Genomic DNA, 20,342 nt, shown 5'->3' on the forward strand with positions numbered 1-20,342 from the left:
AGCGTTGCCAAAAGTGCCGACGTGAGAATGACGAACCATAAGAATGGAAAAGGTTTAGGGGCTCTGCCCAGTGAATCGGAAGAACTTGCAGCTGCCATATGGCTTTCACGAGTTCTTGCCGGTTCATTTGTTTCGCACATGGGCGTCGCTGCCCTTGCTCCTAACGACCGTAAGGACTAAAGAAACGAATAGCGAGAGCGAGATGGCAAGAGCTTGTGTAAGTGTAGAGTGTGCACAGCTCCACTTTGGCACATGTTAAAAGCAGTGCGGTATGTTCAACAAGTTGCCCAAGAAAGATTTAACGCAAGAATCTAAGCGGCAGGACTCTTAACGATTGTACTCCGCAGGCTGTAATTCAAGGAGCTGAACTTTGGTGAGCAGTCCATAAACACGAATGTCTCAGTGAAGTTTTAACTGAATGGAGAAATAGCCTCTCAAGTTGTGCTCCTGTGTATCGTTCGAGCGCGCCTAGCAGTGTCGATTTACATTCGAACCAGTGTGCGGCACTGATGGTGACTACTGCAGCCACGTGATGAACGTGCAACTGGTTTCGATGATGAATTATCTGCCGTAAATGGGCATACGCGACCGTGCAGTCATTATGTTTGACCTTGAAACAGATAATAGAGGTCACGCATATTTCGCAGTTATTGACCCGACACTGACAGTCTACTGCAATATCATGACAGCTTCTAATCTATCCCTCGTCATACTGACGAATAAACGACGCGTCAAACTTAGGCTCTGCTCTTAGTCATTTCTGCAGCATGCGAAGTCGCCAACACCACTGATTCACCAGAGGCAAAAAAGGAAAACTTAAGCCCTGTTACTAAAGTTGTTGCGCAAAACTAATGAACTGTCTTAGATGTAAATGTCGACTTTTCTTAACGGAGACGCGAAGCACGAATAATGTAAGGGAGGATGAATAATGCTTTTTTAAAAAAATCCTTGGGTCTTTCGGTTTGCGAGCACTCATAGGCCGGCGTATGGCGAACGTTCAGTTTATTTTTGGTCAGGACAAGGGCTTCAAGAAACCCCGAAGCTACGACAGCTATGGTAATGTCACAGCAATGACACACACCGTAGCGAGGCGATCAGAATTAATTTGTAACCCACTGGGCTCTTTAACCTGTTTACGCGTGCGCTTTGCGTGTATGTATTTCGTGGAGACGTGGCCCCCGGGGCCGGGAAGCCGCGATATCGTCCTCGGCAGCCGATCCACCACGACAAGTAGAACAGCGAACATCCGCCAGACCACAATAAAAGGTGCTGGTCAGGCGACTTGCTTTAAAATCTGAAGTTTGTTTCCTGAACAATTCTGAATAACGAGAACAGTACTCGCACATTAAAAAAACAAAAATACCCTACTAATGGCATACAGTTGACACAAATGAGAAGCATTGTGAATCCAGCACTTAACCAGGGGTATTCTTCGCACGCATACACGCGCTTAAACCCCACTGAATGGTCGCATACACGTATAGAACTCCGACGCAGTAAAGGGGAAAGGAGTTGCATCTAAAAATGCACATTAGGTGGTTTTCTTAAGGAGGTATGTTGGCGTCGGGGCGCAGGCCTTAATTTTTGGATTTACTTTGAAGGCGATTCAATGTTGTAAAAGAACCCGCCGTGGTTGCTTAGTGGCTACGGTGTTGGGCTGCTAAGCACGAGGTAGGTGGATCAAATCCCGGTCACAGCGGGCCGCTTTCTGAAAGGGGCGAAATGCGAGAACACCCGTGAACTTAGATTTAAGTGCGCATTAAAGGACCCCAGGTTGTCCAAATTATTCCGGAGTCCCCTACTACGGTATGCCTCATAATCAAATCGTGGTTTCGGCATGTAAAACGTCAGCTTTAATTACTTTTGCTGAACAAGAGGCCAATAGTCCCTCTTACTCATTGCAAACCGCGAAACAAAGATGTGATTATAGTAAACGCTGCGCTCAAAAACTCGGGTCGCTAAAATGAATTGATCTGATTTATCACGTGAAGCACATGTAATCTACAAAGTAGGGAGCGTTAAAAATATCTCAATATTGCCCGAACGTATAATTTATTTTGGTCTCGGGGTTGCCTTAACGAATGTTCAATTTATTTCCATATGTTTGCTTAAGCAATTACTCCAATCTTTTTGACGCAAGTTACAGGAATGGCGAATTATGTCTCAGATAATTTTCGTGAAAATCCCGAGTAAAATACATAACAGCCCACAGCGAAGCAAAAAATAAAATAAAACTAAATAAAATAAAACTACAAACGACTTTTGTGACACAGCAGACGCACAACGGAAAGGCCACAGATACTTTCTCCAGAAGTTGGATTGAATAAAGATATGCAGAAAAAAATCCAGCTAATCTATTCACCCTAGTAAGTCTCGATAGCTTCCGACAGTTTTGATTAAAATACTTAATCAGCGACTACATTCTCGGATACAGGGAACAACCATCAAGACCCTGTAAAGTTTTGTTCCACGAAATGCGAATTTCAATTGTCTATCAGCACTCTGACTCTTCCACAATGTAAGTTGGCCAGTGATGCCAAGAGGATGCACCCTTGTTCAAAAAAATGTGGTAAATGCGCGCTGCTTCCGACTGGCCATACGCTAGTGCTTAACCCTCGCGTTTACCGCCTGCCGCTGAACATGCTTTTACAAAAAAGGACTGTGCTGCCACGAGGTGCACTAGCGTCGCCAGAGGAGCGGCCTCAGAAACAGCGCCGTTAGGTGGCGGTTAGCAGTAGTCCTCTTCGATGGAGCAGCTTCGCCTGCCGAGAGTCTTGCATCGGCAGGTGAGCAGCGCGTAGATGTCGGTCCGGATGCGAGGGTTGCTGAAGAAGTAGATGAATGGGTTGATGGCGCTGGCCGTCTTGCAGAACAGCGGCGGCACAACGGCCACCAGATGCGGCACCGCAGAAGCCTTGCCAAACACGGCCCACAAGCAGAGCACAGCGTATGGCGTCCACGCCGCGAAGAACGTTGCCACAATGAGCACCACCATCTGCATACAGACAAAACGGCAGCAGGAACATAAGTTAGGCAAGCGTTTACGCAGTGACTTGCTTGCACACCAAGACCATCGCGTCGTCAATATTTTAGGCATTTTATTGGCACTGACAGCGCCTCATTTCGCCTTTCACAGGCGCCTAATGCTCATTTTTGCAGGTACGTAATGTTTTGTATTAAGTATGCGTCTTTCCTTGTTGGCGTTTGTACCTACACGTAGAGTATAGTGTTCTATTACTCAAAACATGACGTTTGCTTCCGTTTGCGTTCGGCTTTGGCCTTGTACTGTTTGTCAGGGAATCTGAAGCTTACCGTATAAACCCTTAGCATTTGTACATTCTAAGACATTCTTGTGCATTCTTGCATCATCGTTTGCACTGAAATGTCTCAATGCGCATCACACAAAAAAGAAGAAACGGAAGTCGACACATGTAAGTGCACCGTTTGCGTACAGGACGAATCATGAAATAAAAACCGATAGCGTACATTGGCGTCGACAGCGCCATTAAGCACAACATCTCAAGTGGTTCGAGGTGCGTATTATTCGCATGTATTTGAACAGCGAAGAGATGGCCATGTTCTATAGACTACGTAGTCAGTGGCGTAGCCAGAAATGTCGTTCGGAGGGGGAAGGGGGCTCACATTGCAGCTCGGCCTCCTCCTTAAGAAGCTTTAGCTCGGGTGCTCATCTAAATACATGTAAATACGCTTTTCTCGGCAATCACTGCACCAAATTTGACTAGGTTTGTTGCTTTTAAAATAAAAACCTAAATTTTACTCACTTTTCGTTTCGATTTTTTCAATTAGGTTGTCAGTTCCTTATTAAAAATTGGAAAAAATCACAAATTTTCAGAAAACGAAACTATCAAGTTTAACACTCTGTAACTCAACAATGAAAAATAACATCGCAATTGTGTGAAATGCATCTAATAGTACATCTACAGCGGACAAAACTCATATGTTACACATGAATCTCAAAAAATTTAGTACTATGGAAATACGGCCTTTGCAGAACCCTTGTAGACAACGTAACCAGTTCACGTAAGATACAAATTGACATATCAAATTTGTCCGCTTTGACTGTTATAATAGATGCCGTTTACAGAACCGCGATATCTGTTCTTGATGCAGAGCTAGTAGCTTTAAACGTCGTGCTTCTATTTGTTTTCATACTTCTGAATTTTTCAAGATACTTGAACTAAATTCAGACCCTAACTCGTAATTCGGCTTCCAACAGACGCTACAATTTAACTTTCTCTCTCAAGTGCAACAAATTTCAAGAAAAGCGATCGAGGAGTTATCTCAGAAAAGTGTTTCTGCGTTTTACATGTACTTGAATAGGCCGCGTCGGAGTTGGGCCCGAGCTAAAGCTTCCTCTTAAACAATTTGTCGAGGTTTCACATACATGAATAATAACTGCATTTTCATTTCCAAAGATGCTGCAAACGAATTCTTGAACGATACACACTATCAAAAGAAGTCAAAGTAGTAGTAGTAGTAGTAAAAGACTTTATTGAGGTCCTGAGGAGCTAAGCGGGGGCCTGCAGGTCCCTACCCAGCCGTTGGCTAGTCCCATGTCGGAACAGAGAGGCCATGCCTCTCCGCTCGTTCACGGGCCCTGTAATACGTCTGGTCCCATGTGAGCTGGGAATCAGACTATGTGGTGAACAATGTCAGAGGCGTGTTTGCCGTTAGGATCCTGGCTGCTTCTTCGGCTATCAATCCCGATGCGAACGCTCTAATGGCTGCTCGGGAGTCCGTGTACACCGTAGTGCGTTTTGAGTCCAGTAACGCGAGAGCTATAGCAGCCTCTTCCGCCGCATCGACCGAGGAGGTCTTCAGCGAGGCTGCCGAGAGGAGTTCTCCCCTGTCATTGACTGCGGCTACGGAGAACTTGTTGGCACTGGCGTGTCACGCCGCGACAACAAAGGTCTCTGTTCCGGATATGTTCTTTAAGAAAGTTGTAGCCCTCGCCAACCTTCGACCTTTATTGTGTTAGGTGTGGATATTTCTTGGAAAAGGATCTACAATAAAGGAGTTCCTTGTTTGAATATGAAGTTGCGTGGTATTTCCCTGATTGAAGCTAGGACGTAGGCCTGCCGCATCCAGAAGTCTTCTGCCTGCTTTGGAGTTGGATAATCAAATAATTTGTGCTAATCTTTGTGCTTCTATTAATTCCGAAGTTGTGTTGTGTACTCCCGATGCCAATGTCCCAATGTCCCACGCCGTTCGAGGCGAACGCGCGCGCCTACGCCAAGGTTAAGCAGATTTGTATGGCAAGTGTCGTCATAGAAGTGGCGGCCTACGTGGCTGCGTTGGACGACACATGTAAAGGAGTGATCCGCGGAATCAACGTGGACATCAGTGACGCAGAACTGATGGAGATGATCGTCAACCGGAGAAACCCCGGCGCTCTGGGGGTTCGAAGAATCAAGAAGACAACAACAGTGATCGTGTAATTCGACGGACACAAGGTCCCCCTAAACGTCGTATGCGATGGTGTTCGCTATCCTTGTTCCTTGTATCGCAAGCAAGTAGACATTTGTTATGCGTGTGGAGAATTGGGCCACAGGTCCGACGTTTGCCCGAAGGGCGAAGACCAGAAAAAATGACGCGGATGTGGCATGCTCACACCGTCAGAGGATCATCAATGTGATCCTAAGTGCGCCATCTATGGTGGTGCGCACCAAATGGCAGACCGCAAGTACAAACAGCGCTTCCAGGTGCCATACATCGTGCGCCAAAGACGGCGGCGCCGCAGGCGCGCACAGCACGCGCAGCTGGCGGCAGGACTGCGTCGCTTCGACACAGCTAGCGGCGGAGAAGCAATGTCGGTAGAGAAACCCTTCTACACCCCCGCCGCAACATATCGGCATCGAGAGGATGCTCCTGCTCCCGATCCAGAGGGCGCCCCGGCAGCAGATCACGCTCTCGCTCCAGAGGGCGCGACAACAGCAGCAGACGCTCCCGTTTTAGAGGACGATCGTGTTCCAGGGTCCGAATCCAGGAGCCAATGTCCTGGGCGGACAAGGCCAGGATGAACATCCCAAGCGGCAAAAAGGTAACACAGGGCATCTCGCCAGAGCATAAAAGAGAGCAACCTGAGATTTTAATGCTTAAGAAGGAAAATGCAGAGCTAAAAGAGGCACTACGAACGCTGAGGTCTGAGTTCGAGCTCTTCCGTAACTCGCGTGAACCCCGCGAAGTAGCCTTACCCATCCCAGTTCAAGCAGAAGGGTCGAATAAGCGCAAAGCTATCCCCCCCCCCCCCCCCCCCCGCCACCACGGAAAGAAAGCCCATGCAAACTGACGAGTCCCCCGCTCAGGACCCTAAGACAGAGCCAAACCTACTCGCGTCTTTGAAGGTAATTGAGGAATCTCTCACGCAGATGAGAGAGGCCTTAGCCATTCAATCTAGCACTGTCGAGCATATGGACAGTAACATCTCCCACCTAACACGTAGAGTTGGCATCCTCGAGTCTAAAATGAAAGTTATAGACTCTAGCAAAATCAAAAGCATCACCACTGGCACCATTGCGAAAGCTAAGAAAGTACAGCAGGATTCCGATAACATGAGTTCCCTGCAGGCTCTGCTAATTCAATAGAAATCAAAATGGCGGGACAAACCGGAAACCCAATTATCTGGCAGTGGAATTGCGCCAGCTTCTTAAGGCGCAAGGCTGCTCTATTGCAGCTCATCAAAGCACAAGCGATAATGCCTCACGTCCTGCTCTTGCAAGAAACACTTAGTGAGAAGGTAAATTTATCGGGCTACCATTCGGTTAGCCAAAAAGGAGAAAATGGCAGAGGTATCGCCACATTCGTCAAGAAAGATACCTCTTTTCAGGAGCACGAGGTCAATATTTGTAACTCGGATAAGAAATCCGGTCTCGAGGCACAGTTAATTGAAATCATCCCCCACGGAAAAATCCGACGTAACATTCTCATTCTCAACTTGTACAGCTCTCCTTCCGCTTATAAGCATATTCTCCGCTCACTACTAAATAGGGTCGCAACCGCTGCGAAATCGCAGCCCTTAATAGTCGCAGGGGATTTCAACGCTCCCCACCCGGCTTGGGTTATGTCACACGAACAAAGAAAGGGGCCAACCTAGTTGCAACGAGTACAGACCTAAACCTAACGCTGGTGTCAGACCCACGTTTCCCCACGAGGCTGGGAAACTCGGTCACCAGAGACACGACGCCTGATCTCAGCTTCACTAGAAATGCGGTGGCCACGTGGTCCAACTTACAGGAGAACTTCGGGAGCGACCACTACATAATAGAACTCAGGACGGAAATAATAGCAGCTCCTCCCAAAACCTATAAATACACAGACTGGAACCTCTTTAGGAAAATACGAGGTGAAGATGAGGCAGTATACGACACGTTCAGTGAACTGCTTGTACAGATTCAGATGGATGTCGAGAAGGCCTCCAAGGAAATAGTTACAGATTTTGATGCCCCAGTGATGGACGCAAGGTTAGCGCACCTCCTCGAAGCCGAACGCTCTCTCCTCGAGAGATGGAAGACAAAAAGGCTCAATCGCAGGCTACGGAAAAAGATTGCGAAGCTCAATAAACTCATTGAGGAACATTGCTCCGAACTTAATAAACAGCAATGGAGAGACGCGTGCTCGGCAGCGGATGGAAAAATGCGCAAAGGAGGCAAATGGACCCTCTTCAAACATCTCTTAGACGATGGACAATTCAAATGTAATCGGAGACTATTCATAGACCGATTAATTAATAAGGAAAAAAAGGAAGGCATCTCAGAGGCCTCCATATTTCAGAAACTAGCGAACAAATACCTTCCAATTGGCCAAAGCCCAGGTTCTCCCCTCCCCCAGTATGAGGGCGCGCCTGCCCCAGATCTGGACCTCCCCTTCTCGGAAGCTGAGATCAGGGAAGTGCTGCAGAATTCAAACGGAAGGTCAGCCCCAGGCCCTTATCTCACCCCTTCTGTTTAATATAGCAATGCGCAAGTTGTCGGAAAGCCTTGCAGCAATTCCTTACGTAGGTCATGCATTATACGCTGGCGATATTACAATCAGGTGTCCTGCAGGATCAGAGGCTACGGTCGAATAAGCTCTACAGGAGGCTCTGGATGTTACAGAGTCTTTCTTGGAAGGTACGGGACTGGCACTCTCGCCTGGAAAGTCGGAACTCCTGCTGTACAGACAGGCTAGACGAGAGTGCTAGGGGACTCACCCCACTCGATCAGGTGCCCATTAGCGTTCGTACCAGAGATGGGCACACCATCCCGAGAGTAGACTCTATCAAAATACTAGGGCTTTCAATAAACTCAAAGGAATGCAACGCTAAATAGCTCAACTCACCACGAAAACTGAGAACATTATTAGATTAATTATGAGAGTGTCCAACAAGAAAGGCGGCATAGGCGAGGATATACTCCTTAGGGCTCACCATGCTTTCCTTATCAGCCATGTCATTTACACAGTCGCGGCCCTCAATTGGACGAAAACCGAAATGGATAAATTAGACACGCTCATGCGCAAAAGTATCAAAAGGCTGATCGGCGTGCCAATCACGGCTAGCACAGAAAAGAAGTCATATACGTATTTTTTCATAAAAGAATGTACTCGTATGTGCCAAAAATTGTGCCCAGAATACCTGATGTCAACGCTTCCATGTTTTTTGCCCATCTAATAAGTCCTCCGGACAGGCCGCCATTGGAATATGAGCCTGGCAACGTTTAACGCTAGAATGATATCTAGTGAAGCGAGTCTAGCAGTGCTATTGGAGGAACTAGAGGGCCGTAAATGGGATATAATAGGGCTCAGTGAAGTTAGGAGGCCAAAGGAAGCATATAAAGTGCTAAAAAGTGGGCACGTCCTGTGCTACCGGGGCTTAGCGGAGAGACGAGAACTAGGAGTCGTATTCTTGATTAAAAAGAATATAGCTGGTAACATACAGGAATTCTATAGCATTAACGAGAGGGTGGCAGGTCTTGTTGTGAAACTTAATAAGACGTACAAAATGAAGGTTGTACAGGTCTACGCTTCTACATCCGGTCATGATGACCAGGAAGTCGAAAGGTTACATGAAGACGTGGAATCGGCGATGGGTAGAGTGAAAACAAAATACACTATACTGATGGGCGACTTCAATGCCAAGGTAGGCAAGAAGCAGGCTGGAGACAAGGCAGTGGGGGAATATGGCATAGGCACTAGGAATAGCAGGGGAGAGTTATTAGTATAGTTTGCGGAACAGAATAATGCGCGGATAATGAATACCTTCTTCCGCAAACGGGATAGGCGAAAGTGGACGTGGAGGAGCGCGAACGGCGAGACTAGAAATGAAATAGACCTCATACTCTGCGCTAACCCTGGCATCATACAAGATGTGGACGTGCTCAGCAAGGTGCGCAGCAGTGACCATAGGATGGTAAGAACTCGAATTAGCCTAGACTTGAGGAGGGAATGGAAGAAACTGGTATATAAGAAGCCGATCAATGAGTTAGCAGTAAGAGGGAAAATATAGGAACTCTAGATCAAGCTACAGAACACGTATTCGGCTTTAACTCAGGAAAAGGACCTTGGTGTTGAAGCAATGAACGACAATCTTGTGGGCATCATTAAGGAGTGTGCAATAGAAGTCGGTGGTACCTCCGTTAGACAGGATACCAGTAAGCTGTCGCAGGAGACGAAAGATGTGATCAAGAAACGCCAATGTATGAAAGCCTCTAACCCTACAGCTAGAACAGAACTTGCAGAACTTTCGAAGTTAATCAACAAGCGTAAGACAGCTGACATAAGGAAGTATGATATGGATAGAATTGAACATGCTCTCAGGAACGGAGGAAGCCTAAAGGCAGTGAAGAAAAAACTAGGATTTGGCAAGAATCAGATGTATGCGTTAAGAGACAAAGCCGGCAATATCATTACTAGTATGGATGAGATAGTTCAAGTGGCTGAGGAGTTCTATAGAGATTTATACAGTACCAGTGGCACCCACGACGATAACGGAAGAGAGAATAGTCTAGAGGAATTCGAAATCCCACAGGTAACGCCGGGAGAAGTAAAGAAAGCCTTGGGAGCTATGCAAAGGGGGAGGGCAGCTGGGGAGGTTCAGGTAACAGCATACTTGTTGAACGATGGTGGGCACATTGTTCTAGAGAAACTGGCCACCCTGTATACGCAATGCGTCATGACCTCGAGCGTACCGGAATCTTGGAAGAACGCCAACATAATCCCAATCCATAAGAAAGGGGACGCCAAAGACTTGAAAAATTATAGACCGATCAGGTTACTGTGAGTTGCCTACAAACTATTTACTAAGGTAATCACAAATAGAATCAGGAACACCTTAGACTTCTGTCAAGCAAAGGACCAAGCAGGATTCCGTAAAGGCTACTCAACAATAGACCATATTCACACTATCAATCAGGTGATAGATAAATGTGCGGAATATAACCAACCCTTATATATAGCTTTCATTGATTACGAGAAAGCGTTTGATTCTGTCGAAACCTCAGCAGTCATGGAGGCATTACGGAATCAGGGTGTAGACGAGCCGTATGTAAAAATACTGAAAGATATCTATAGCAGCTCCACAGCCACAGTAGTCCTCCATAAAGAAAGCAACAAAATCCCAATAAAGAAAGGCGTCAGGCAGGGAGATACGATCTCTCCAATGCTATTCACAGCGTGTTTACAAGAGGTATTCAGAGACCTGGATTGAGAAGAATTGGGGATGAAATTAATGGTGAATACCTTAGTAACTTGAGATTCGCTGATGATATTGCCTTGCTTAGTAACTCAGAGGACCAACTGCAATGCATCCTCACTGACCTGGAGAGGCTAAGACGAAGGGTGGGTCTAAAAATTAATGTGCAGAAAACTAAAGTAATGTTTAACAGTCTCGGAAGAGAACAGCAATTTACAATAGGTGGCGAGGCACTGGAAGTGGTAAGGGAATACATCTACTTAGGGCAGGTAGTGACGGCGGATCCGGATCATGAGACGGAAATAATCAGAAGAATAAGAATGGGCTGGGGTGCGTTTGGCAGGCATTCTCAGATCATGAACAGCAGGTTGCTATTATCCCTCAAGAGAAAAGTGTATAATAGCTGTTTCTTACCACTACTCACCTACGGGGCTGAAACCTGGAGGCTTACGAAAAGGGTTCTACTTAAATTGAGCACGACGCAACGAGCTATGGAAAGAAGAATGATGGGTGTAACATTAAGGGATAAGAAAATTGCAGATTGGGTGAGGGAACAAACGCGAGTTAATGACATCTTAGTTGAAATCAAGAAAAAGAAATGGGGGGGGGGCATGGGCAGGACATGTAATGAGGAGGGAAGATAACCGATGGTCATTAAGGGTTACGGACTGGATTCCAAGGGAAGGCAAGCGTAGCAGGGGGCGGCAGAAAGTTAGGTGGGCGGATGAGATTAAGAAGTTTGCAGGGACCACATGGCGATAATTAGTACATCACCGTGGTTATTGGAGAAGTATGGCAGAGGCCTTTGCCCTGCAGTGGGCGTAACCGGGCTGAGGATGAATAAGTAAAGAAAATATCGCACGAACTTTAGAACTATATCAGTTCGAAACCAGCAAAGCAGTGCATGTCGCTGATATGAAAAATGTAAAGGCCATGAAATGAACAAGTTGATAACAAATGTGTTAATGAAACTATGTCATTCAATAACCTTGTTCACATTCTTGTACATATGCAACGGCCAGTGAAAAATCTCAATTACGCTGTCATTTGTTCGAATGTATTACGCAGGAGCAGTCGCGTGTCCGGTCGTGTGTCGTGACTAATTGCACGAAATTATAGTCGCAACAGAGAGCACGTATAAAAAGCGGAAGTTCTGCAAAATATACGAGGGCGAGTCAAATGAAAATGAGCCAGTGGGAATACATGACAAACGGAGTACTTTATTTAAAAGTAGTCTTCATGAGCATTTAGACATTTCTCCCCTTGATTAACGAATCGCGTGATTCCCGTCTCATAAAGCTCCTTGGGTTGCTGCTTCAAAAAGCCTGCAACTGACTCTTTCACGCCATAGTCCGACACGAATGTGGTTCCTTTGAGCTGTTTTTTCAGCTGCCCCAACTTGTGGAAGTCGCAAGGCGACAGGTGTGAGCTGTGTGGCGGATGTTGCAGCGTTCCCCACTTGAACTTTGCCAGTTTTATATTAACCACATCAGCAACGTGGGGAGGGGCATTGTCGTGGAACAAGATGAACCCATTCGTCAATTTTCCACGTCGTTTGTTCTTGATTGAGACTCGCAGCCGATCCGTCGTTTCACAATATTGGAAATAATTGATAGTCTCTCAAGATTTAGCAAATTCTATCAGTAAGGGCCCCTGACGATCGAAAAAGAACTCAACAATACCTTCCCGGCGGTAATGACGGCCTTTGCGTTCTCTGGCGGTGGTGAATTCGATCGAATGTTTTCATTGTAAGCTTTGCCGTCGTGTTTCAGACTCGTAGTAGTGGCACCATGGTTTGTCTCCGATCACAGTTGCGGAAAAGAAGTCGTCCCCCTCATTATGATACGGGATCAGATGAGTCAAGGCAGCTCCGAACTTCTCTGTCTCCTGGCGGTGGCTCAAAATCTTGGGCATCCATTGCGCACACAAGAGCCGATAACCGAGATGTTCGTGAATTATGGCGTGAACCGAACCGTGACTGATGTCCACACGCTCTGCCAGTTCATCGATGCTTCTCCTCCGTTCTTGTCTCCTCAGATCATCAAGCTTTGGAATTTTGTTGGGGGTGATTGCACGATGGCTTTGGCCCGTTCTTGGATCGTCTTTGGAACTTTCACGTCCTTTTTTGAACCATTTACTCCAACGCTTCACAGTGGCCAATGAAATGAAATGTTCAACGAACACGGCAGCCATACGGCGACTCATTTCTTTTTTGGGAAACACCTTCAGCTGTCAAATACCTCACGGTACCACGCTGCTCAACTTCTGGAGCATCCCATTACGTCACGCAACCATGTTCAACCCAGTGTATGAGAGCTTTAAAAACATTTATCCTCACACCTGCGTGTCACTTTTGTAAATGAGAGATGCCTGTGTGCTATGCGCATGCCTTGCAGATAATGAACCGAACCATTATTGCGCGGGGTGGGTAGGCTAACTTTCATTTCACTCGCCCTCGTACATTATAAATGGGAAGGCACAATTCAATATATATAAAAATGCGAAGATACAGGTTGATAAAGGGCAAAAAAGTGTCACTAGAAACAAAGTTCACTGCAAGTATACACAAAACCTGGCAACAAGATATTTAAGTATACACATACACACACATACACATACAAGCAAGTATACACATAAGTATCCAATAAATCTACGTATCTAAGAAAAAAGTCACTGTATATAATGCGTCAGACAAGGCAAACGAACACGTTGCGCAATCACAGATTCACAGAATCCTAGATCCCGCCACCATTCCATCCGCTCTCCCCGATGTATCGCACGCGACGGAAGGCGGCGCGCTTGCTCCCCGCTTTTCTCCTTTGCGCACACAAGACTTAGCCACCATCGTCGGCTTACCCAATCCATCCCCCCCCCCCCCCTCAAAGTCAAAGTAGAAAAAATAAATAGGAACGTAGTTACCTTGGCTGGCTTTAGTGTCTTGACAAGGATGCTTTGGCGTAGGTGAAAAAACAAATGTTGATATTTTTTATCTGACATGACAGCACGAATGAACCACCACAACGCTTCGTCTCATCGGACCTCGCTGCGTGCTTTGTCAATTTGATTGATTGATTCTTTATTCGTTTATCTTGCCTGATAGTGTGTTGATTAGGCTTGTCTGGTATGTTATGCTGTAAGAATTTAGAAAAGTCAATGCATCTTTGGCGTCAAATCTTTATAACTTCATTATACCCACGAAGTTGCGCAATTTACAATCTGAAGCACAACTTTGGAAATGTCAATGTACCTTTCGCATCAAAAGTTTATGTGAATTTACATCCATAAGGTTCCAGAATTGACATCCATGCGCTCCGTAGATTCCGGTGAGCCCGTTTGCCATCAAAACGCCCTTGAAATTTGGTGCTCCTTGCGTTATGGGCTCCCGGTGCATAGGCGTTGCCGCGAAATCCAGCCCGAGTTCGGAATGTTCGCGGTGAAATGTCTTTTCGAGCGTGAAAAGGACATGCTAGACAAAACCAGAATGATTTCCGGCGCCGGAGGTTGCTTTGGTCGGCCGTGCATGGACAGCACGAAAACATTTCGGGGGGGGGGGGGGGCTAAAGCCCCATAAGCCCCTCCTCCCCCCTGGCTACGCCCCTGCACGTAGTGGATAGAATATATCAGTGTGGCTAGGGCGAATTCTGGCTCTGAGCACAAAGTTGTGGATTCCCTTTTTGGCGGGGGCCACTATTTGCCATTCCTACTGCAGCATGATTACAAAGAAGGCGCCAAATAAAACAACAGACGAAGGAAGGAGACACGAGACACGTAGGCGCTAGACACGTAGACTCGTGTCTCCTTCCTTCGTCTGTTGTTTTATTTGGCGCCTTCTTTGTAATCATGCATAACCAACTCGCCCACCAGCACGTGCTCAGCTACTTGAGCAGGCGTCCAAGTGTAATTGGGTGCACACGTTAAAGTAAGCCAGGCTGTTTAAATTAATATGGAATCCACTATGTTGCATCATTTCTACCTGAATTGTGGCATTGGGCGAAAATCACAACACTTAATATATATTTTAGTTCGTCACGCGGTCATTGCTTTTCAGACGGTTCGCGCGAGACATTTTACCGCGATTAGCTGTCTGCATTACTTTCTTGACCTCGTTCCACGTAAGTTCTACTAAGTAAGTCAAGCATGTTTAAAAAAATGTTCCTCTTAGAGGAATTTTCGTGGAAAGAGATTAAGAGTGTAGAATAGGCACCGTTTCTATCCGCGTTCCGTTCATGGCTAGAAATCCCTTGCCGTACCGTGCCGTGTCGCGCCGTGCCCTGGTGTGTGCGAGGCAAAGGCAGATTCGCAACATGGCAAATGAAGTTAAGCGAGTCTGGCAGGTGTCTGTGGTCACGACGTGTAACTGCTGACAGCGGTACAGCTCTCAGAATTTTCGCTTAACTCACACATAAACAATTTTTCCCACGTCATTGTAGTAATCTGTAAGCAACGTATGTCTGTATCTCGTGACAAATGCACTTGGGTGCGCCCAAGGAACATACTTATTCGATTCTTCGAAAGTGTTCTAACAGACACGACGGACTTGAACCCATAGTTTGGCACGGCTATTGACCTAATATTATCGAATGTCAATATACTCTCGTATGCGGGGCGACACCTGCAATTGGGTGTCGGGATACAGTCACAAGCATCTGGCACGTACTGCCCATAGCTAATTCTTCTTTTTTGCCCAGAGCCATTTGTCTGCACTGTGTCAATAGCAGCAAAGAAGTCGTCTTTTATGCTCCTTTCTGGGATAAAACGAAAGGCTACACGGCTGCCGCTGAACTTGGGAGGTCATTAAATCCGACGTGCTTCCAGTGTACGCTTCCTGGGCGTCATTCTGGACAGCAAACTCTTATGGCCGTACACTGTGCACTATACATCGGAAACATCACTGCAACGGCTTCACGCACTCCATCAAATTGCTGGCGTGCACTGAGGCAAATGCCCAAGCTGGATGCTTGGATTACACAACGCTCAATTGACCAGCCGGATCCTTTACCAGCTGCCACTGACGTGCCCACCTGAGACCCAATGCCCTAGATTCTCTAGACCCTAGAGAATCTCTGCTTGTCTTTGGGCGTTCGACAAGTAGACTCCTACAAGAAAGTTATGTACGAGGCCTAGTCTCTACCACTACAATTCCTGGCCTCTCAAGCACTGTTTACTCTGCTTTTCCGGCTGGGGGAGTTTTTCCCTAGATAATCCCTTCTCAGAAGACTCAGCCTCAGGCATCGAGCCCACTTCGATTTGCACTATATACTCTAGGAGTCTGAAACCAAAGCAACAAACGGATCGGCCTTGGATGCTCGAGGACATCATCTGCAGCATAATATTCCTGGGTTGCAGTCCAAGTGGCTGACATTTTCTGTTGAGGGCCACTGTCTAGTGCTCGAGCGTGTGTACGCAAATCATCCCAACCACCTTCATGTCTACACGGACGGATCGAGCAGCGTGGATTCTGAGCTGTGCCTTTACATATTGGGCCCTGTCTCTGGATGTTGCGTAGCCTGGCAGTTTCGATAGCCTAGCCTCTTGCCTATTGCAGAGACTGCCGCTATTATTGCATCTTTTAGCCAACTGAAAAACGTACCTGCGCAGAAAGCCGGCATAGACTCGGACCCGACGTCTGCAATTGAGCAACTATCACATGGCGCGCATCCAATGAAGTGAAGACAGTGTCAGTCACTGGCTTCACTCACAGAAGTCACACACAGACACACACACACACACACACACACACACACACACACACACACACACACACACACACACACACACACACACACACACACACACACACACACACACACACACACACACACACACACACACACACACACACACACACACACACACACACACACACACACACACAAACACACACACACACACACACAAACACACACACACACAAACACACACACACAAACTCACACACACAATATTAACGTTTCAGCGGATATCTTCGCAAGTTGGTGTCGCCTGTAACGAAAGATCCGATGCGCTCACTTTCGAGGCAGGCAACGGTGAGATCTCCGGAGAATCAGCAACTTCCTTGAAAGGCAATTCGGTGCCACTTTCGATCGCTTTGGAAACAACCGCATCAGCCCTGTTAGCCCTGTGTTGTAAAGGGACTTCGCCGCATGGAAGTCACACTCATATAGAGAGTAAGAACACGATCGGCCACCATTTCTACATGGATGTTCGAAGTCATCTGTGCTTTTTCTCCATCTTGCCCTGAGTGCAATGGGGTAGGCGATACAGAGTGCTTCATGTGGTCTTGGAAACGCATCTGCCGTGAGAGGAGGAGGATTCTGGACTTCATGCGGAGAAGGCGTCCTCACGAACGTCCAGAACAGTTAGTCTTTTTGAAAGGATCCCGGATAGTGTGCGAGGAGGTGCCGCACATTCAAATCCCCTTTCTGCTAAAGGCTGGGTTGGTTGACTCCTGGTGACATATTTGACGCGAAAATAGACGCGCAGTTGGAGCAATTTCCGAACAGGTCTGCTAGGCTAACCCTGCCCGTAGCAACATTATCATCACAATCAACACCACCAAGCCACAAAGCAGAAGTACCTTTAATACACAGTGATTAATTTACTCCTTCGACATTTGCGTGCCATCGTGAACGGCAATTCAATGCCAAATGCGTCTTACGTTCGACTCCAAAATTCTTGCTCCTTTTATAGGTTTCAAGTATGTATTGGTGACAACATTCTTTATGATAACATCTTTAGCGTTTCGTAATGCAGAGCCACGGCCTATAACGGGTCCTATAACGTAAAACTGTTCCAATATGTTTTTATTCCAATCTCCTGACGTCAAATTTTCGTAACTGCCGGCGCAAGCATCGGCCGGTCACCAGCAGGGTTATCTGAGCGGACCAATAAAATGCTGCGCTCGTTCATAGGAGGTCACTTTTGTTTGCTTGAAAAACGAATAAAATTGCCTACACTGAGCGGCTTATCTTATCTAATTGGCTGACAAGAGACGAGGAGCACGCTCAAGTAGTGAGGCCCAGCCACTGCACTAAAAATCGATAACCGGATGAAGAGGGTGGTGCCGGCGTGTGCGATTGGTACGCTTTCCCTTACTTAGCTTGCAGTGGATGGTGGAAAATCGCGGCGGCATGCAACAGAAACTTAAGAATGACGCTAAAACGGATGCTCAGCAAATACGAGTTGGCAGAACGAGGCCATAACCGCGCCGAAAGTGCTCGAAAACATTACACGGCCACGCAAAATGTTTTATTATACGCAAATAAATCCATTCTCCCCGGCAGGTGCGAGTAGCCAGTGCCTGAGCGATCGGTGGCAGCCATCTTTTATTTGTTTCGGAACGGAGCAGCCTGCGGCTATTCCGAAGAAAATTCAGTTTCATTCGGCATATTAATGCATCTTTAACGCGTACGCGTCACCTTAACGCGGTGAGTTCTTGCGGTCATGTGACGTCGCGTGACAGGCAGGTGAAGTGGGTGCAGCCCGAAAACCTTTGACCAATTGTCGAGGGCTAAAGACGAAAAGCGTCGAATCAGAAATAACTATTTTTCTATTGTTCGGTCAAATCATGCGTAATCAGTGTGTAACGTGAAATCATAGGGGGACGTATAGCGGTTTTCGTGACGTCGCGTGACAAAGAACTGAAGTGTGGGTGGTCCAAAAAAGTTTTTGACCAATCGCGGAGGGTTAATTGCAGAATTGGAATAGAAAAGTTTGGAATAGTTTTCCGTTATAGCTCCCACGGTGTGTGAGATGGAACAGCAAAAAACGCTTATTAGCCTGACATCAACACATTTTAAAGTTCGGTTAGCACAATATAAGGCTTACGACGCAGCGTGTCTAGCAAGAAGGATTAGTTGCTTCTTGCCCTTTACTAGAGAAAAGTAGTAAGAGAATATATCAATAGATTTTCACAAAAATGTACCCTTCCTTGCAGTGTGATTTAAAGGTTCTCTCTTGCTGGCCTGGACGTTAGTGATCAGTTGAGACACAAACAGACTTTGCAAGGAATCGGGCACGCCTTTGTACGGCCTTAGAGATCTGCGCGCGCTGGCACGCGCAAATTTTGGAGGTCATGGCTGCACTCTGAATTTTAGAAACACTGGGAAATGGGTTTGTGTTTGAGTTTCCGCCTAAAAGAATTTTGTTTTTTTAGTATATTGAAGTTAAAATCCTACGCTATCATGTCTCTAGGTAGTGCGTAAGTCGTAATTTACGATTTTTCTGACGTCCTTTACTTTGATTGATTCAATTAGTTCAGTAACTTCTTTGTGCTAAACGGAGGGCCTGCGCGGTTGGGTATCGGCGGTTCGGAATGATTTTTGCCGATACGACCGTCGACGCGGGACGCCGAGGCCAGATTTTCTGCGACACGAGGCCCTCAACGCTATGGCGTTAAAATTGCCATAGTTCTTGTTAAAATACAGAAGGTTACTGACGTGAAACATGTTTAAAATCACTGAGAGGAGATCTTTGGCTAAAACTGCATGTAATGAAAACATGTTATAAAATTGTCGCTTATATATTTGCCTTACTTTGGTATCGTTGTGTAGCGATAAGCCATTACTCGATCCTGCCTGTGTCGTGCGCACAGGCGGTGCCGTTGTCGCGCCCTGCATGACGTAATCGGGGCTATATTTAGCCTCGTGCTCGGCGTTCGGAGAGGCACAGCTGGGCTGTCGATCCGAGTGGGAGCTATCGCGTTTGAGAGCTCGTTTAGCCATAGCAGGTATAATACATCAAATTCAAACCAGGGCTCATCAGGAGTTATAAGACCTACAAGTGTGCAATTTTTTTTTGCAGAAATTTCGCTCTTTCTCGGCTATAGCCCCCTTGCGTTGGACACGTACACTCCAGAAATTGCGTGAAGGGACTTTGGCAGCAAGACGAATGGATTTCTAATTCATTTGACCAAGGCGAAACGTGTCCGTCTCCACAGGGAGTGCAAGCACAAGAGCATCAACCATCTACGAGTGCGGCGGGCTTGAGCGTCGCAGGGGAGTCTCAGGCGCCACCAACATGGCGGTCATTTCATTACCCTAGCGCTCAAACACCCTTTCCAAAACACACGGTCCCACTGTAAATGGGGAGCGAGCACGATTGCAAAATCAGACCGTAAGACGCCCACTGGCTGTAACATAAGTTAGGCATATAAGCTTTCTAATGCCTGAAACAAAATGTAACTTGTGCATTTTATTAAGTTCCACGTTTGCATCGTAGTGCCCATAAACGGTCTGCAGCACGCACAGGATGTTTCACGTACCCCAAATGCGTTCGTCATACAGCTTATCGAATTTTTATAGTAGGATATAACATTATTTATCGTCTCCTGTATATTTTCAAGGAAGGTTAGCGAATGCAACTTACGCATAAATATACAGGAAAGAATGGCTTTCCGTATTCAACTTCCTTGTCTTTCCTATTGACGCCATTATTTGGGAAAGCGTTGCCAGATTGGGTGTTATCTCCGTCGGATACAGTCAGATGCAATAGTAACAAGTGGGACGAAAGAAAAATATAATGTTTACAATAGCTCTGGAATCTGTTCTTTATTGTATTCCTTTCTCGAACCACAAACACAGGAAAAAAAGAAATGAAAGCTTACTTGCCAAGCCGCATATCAGTACGCTTCAATATTTCCAAGTGAGACTGGAAA

The 20,342-nt window shown here is 46.5% G+C and overlaps 1 protein-coding gene across 2 annotated transcripts in view; it reads right to left on the minus strand.

The window, feature by feature from the left end:
- Positions 1-942: 942 nt before the first annotated feature.
- The window catches only part of LOC142576687 (visual pigment-like receptor peropsin), a 289,960-nt gene continuing 270,560 nt past the window's right edge, over positions 943-20,342 (minus strand). For both annotated transcript variants that reach the window (XM_075686923.1, XM_075686931.1), the window contains one exon: positions 943-2,995. In XM_075686923.1, coding sequence (XP_075543038.1) covers positions 2,729-2,995 — 267 coding nt within the window. In that variant the 3' untranslated portion in view covers positions 943-2,728. The remainder of the gene's footprint in view (positions 2,996-20,342) is intronic.

This window comes from Dermacentor variabilis, chromosome 1 (genome assembly GCF_050947875.1).
Source record: "Dermacentor variabilis isolate Ectoservices chromosome 1, ASM5094787v1, whole genome shotgun sequence".
NCBI lineage: Eukaryota > Metazoa > Arthropoda > Arachnida > Ixodida > Ixodidae > Dermacentor > Dermacentor variabilis.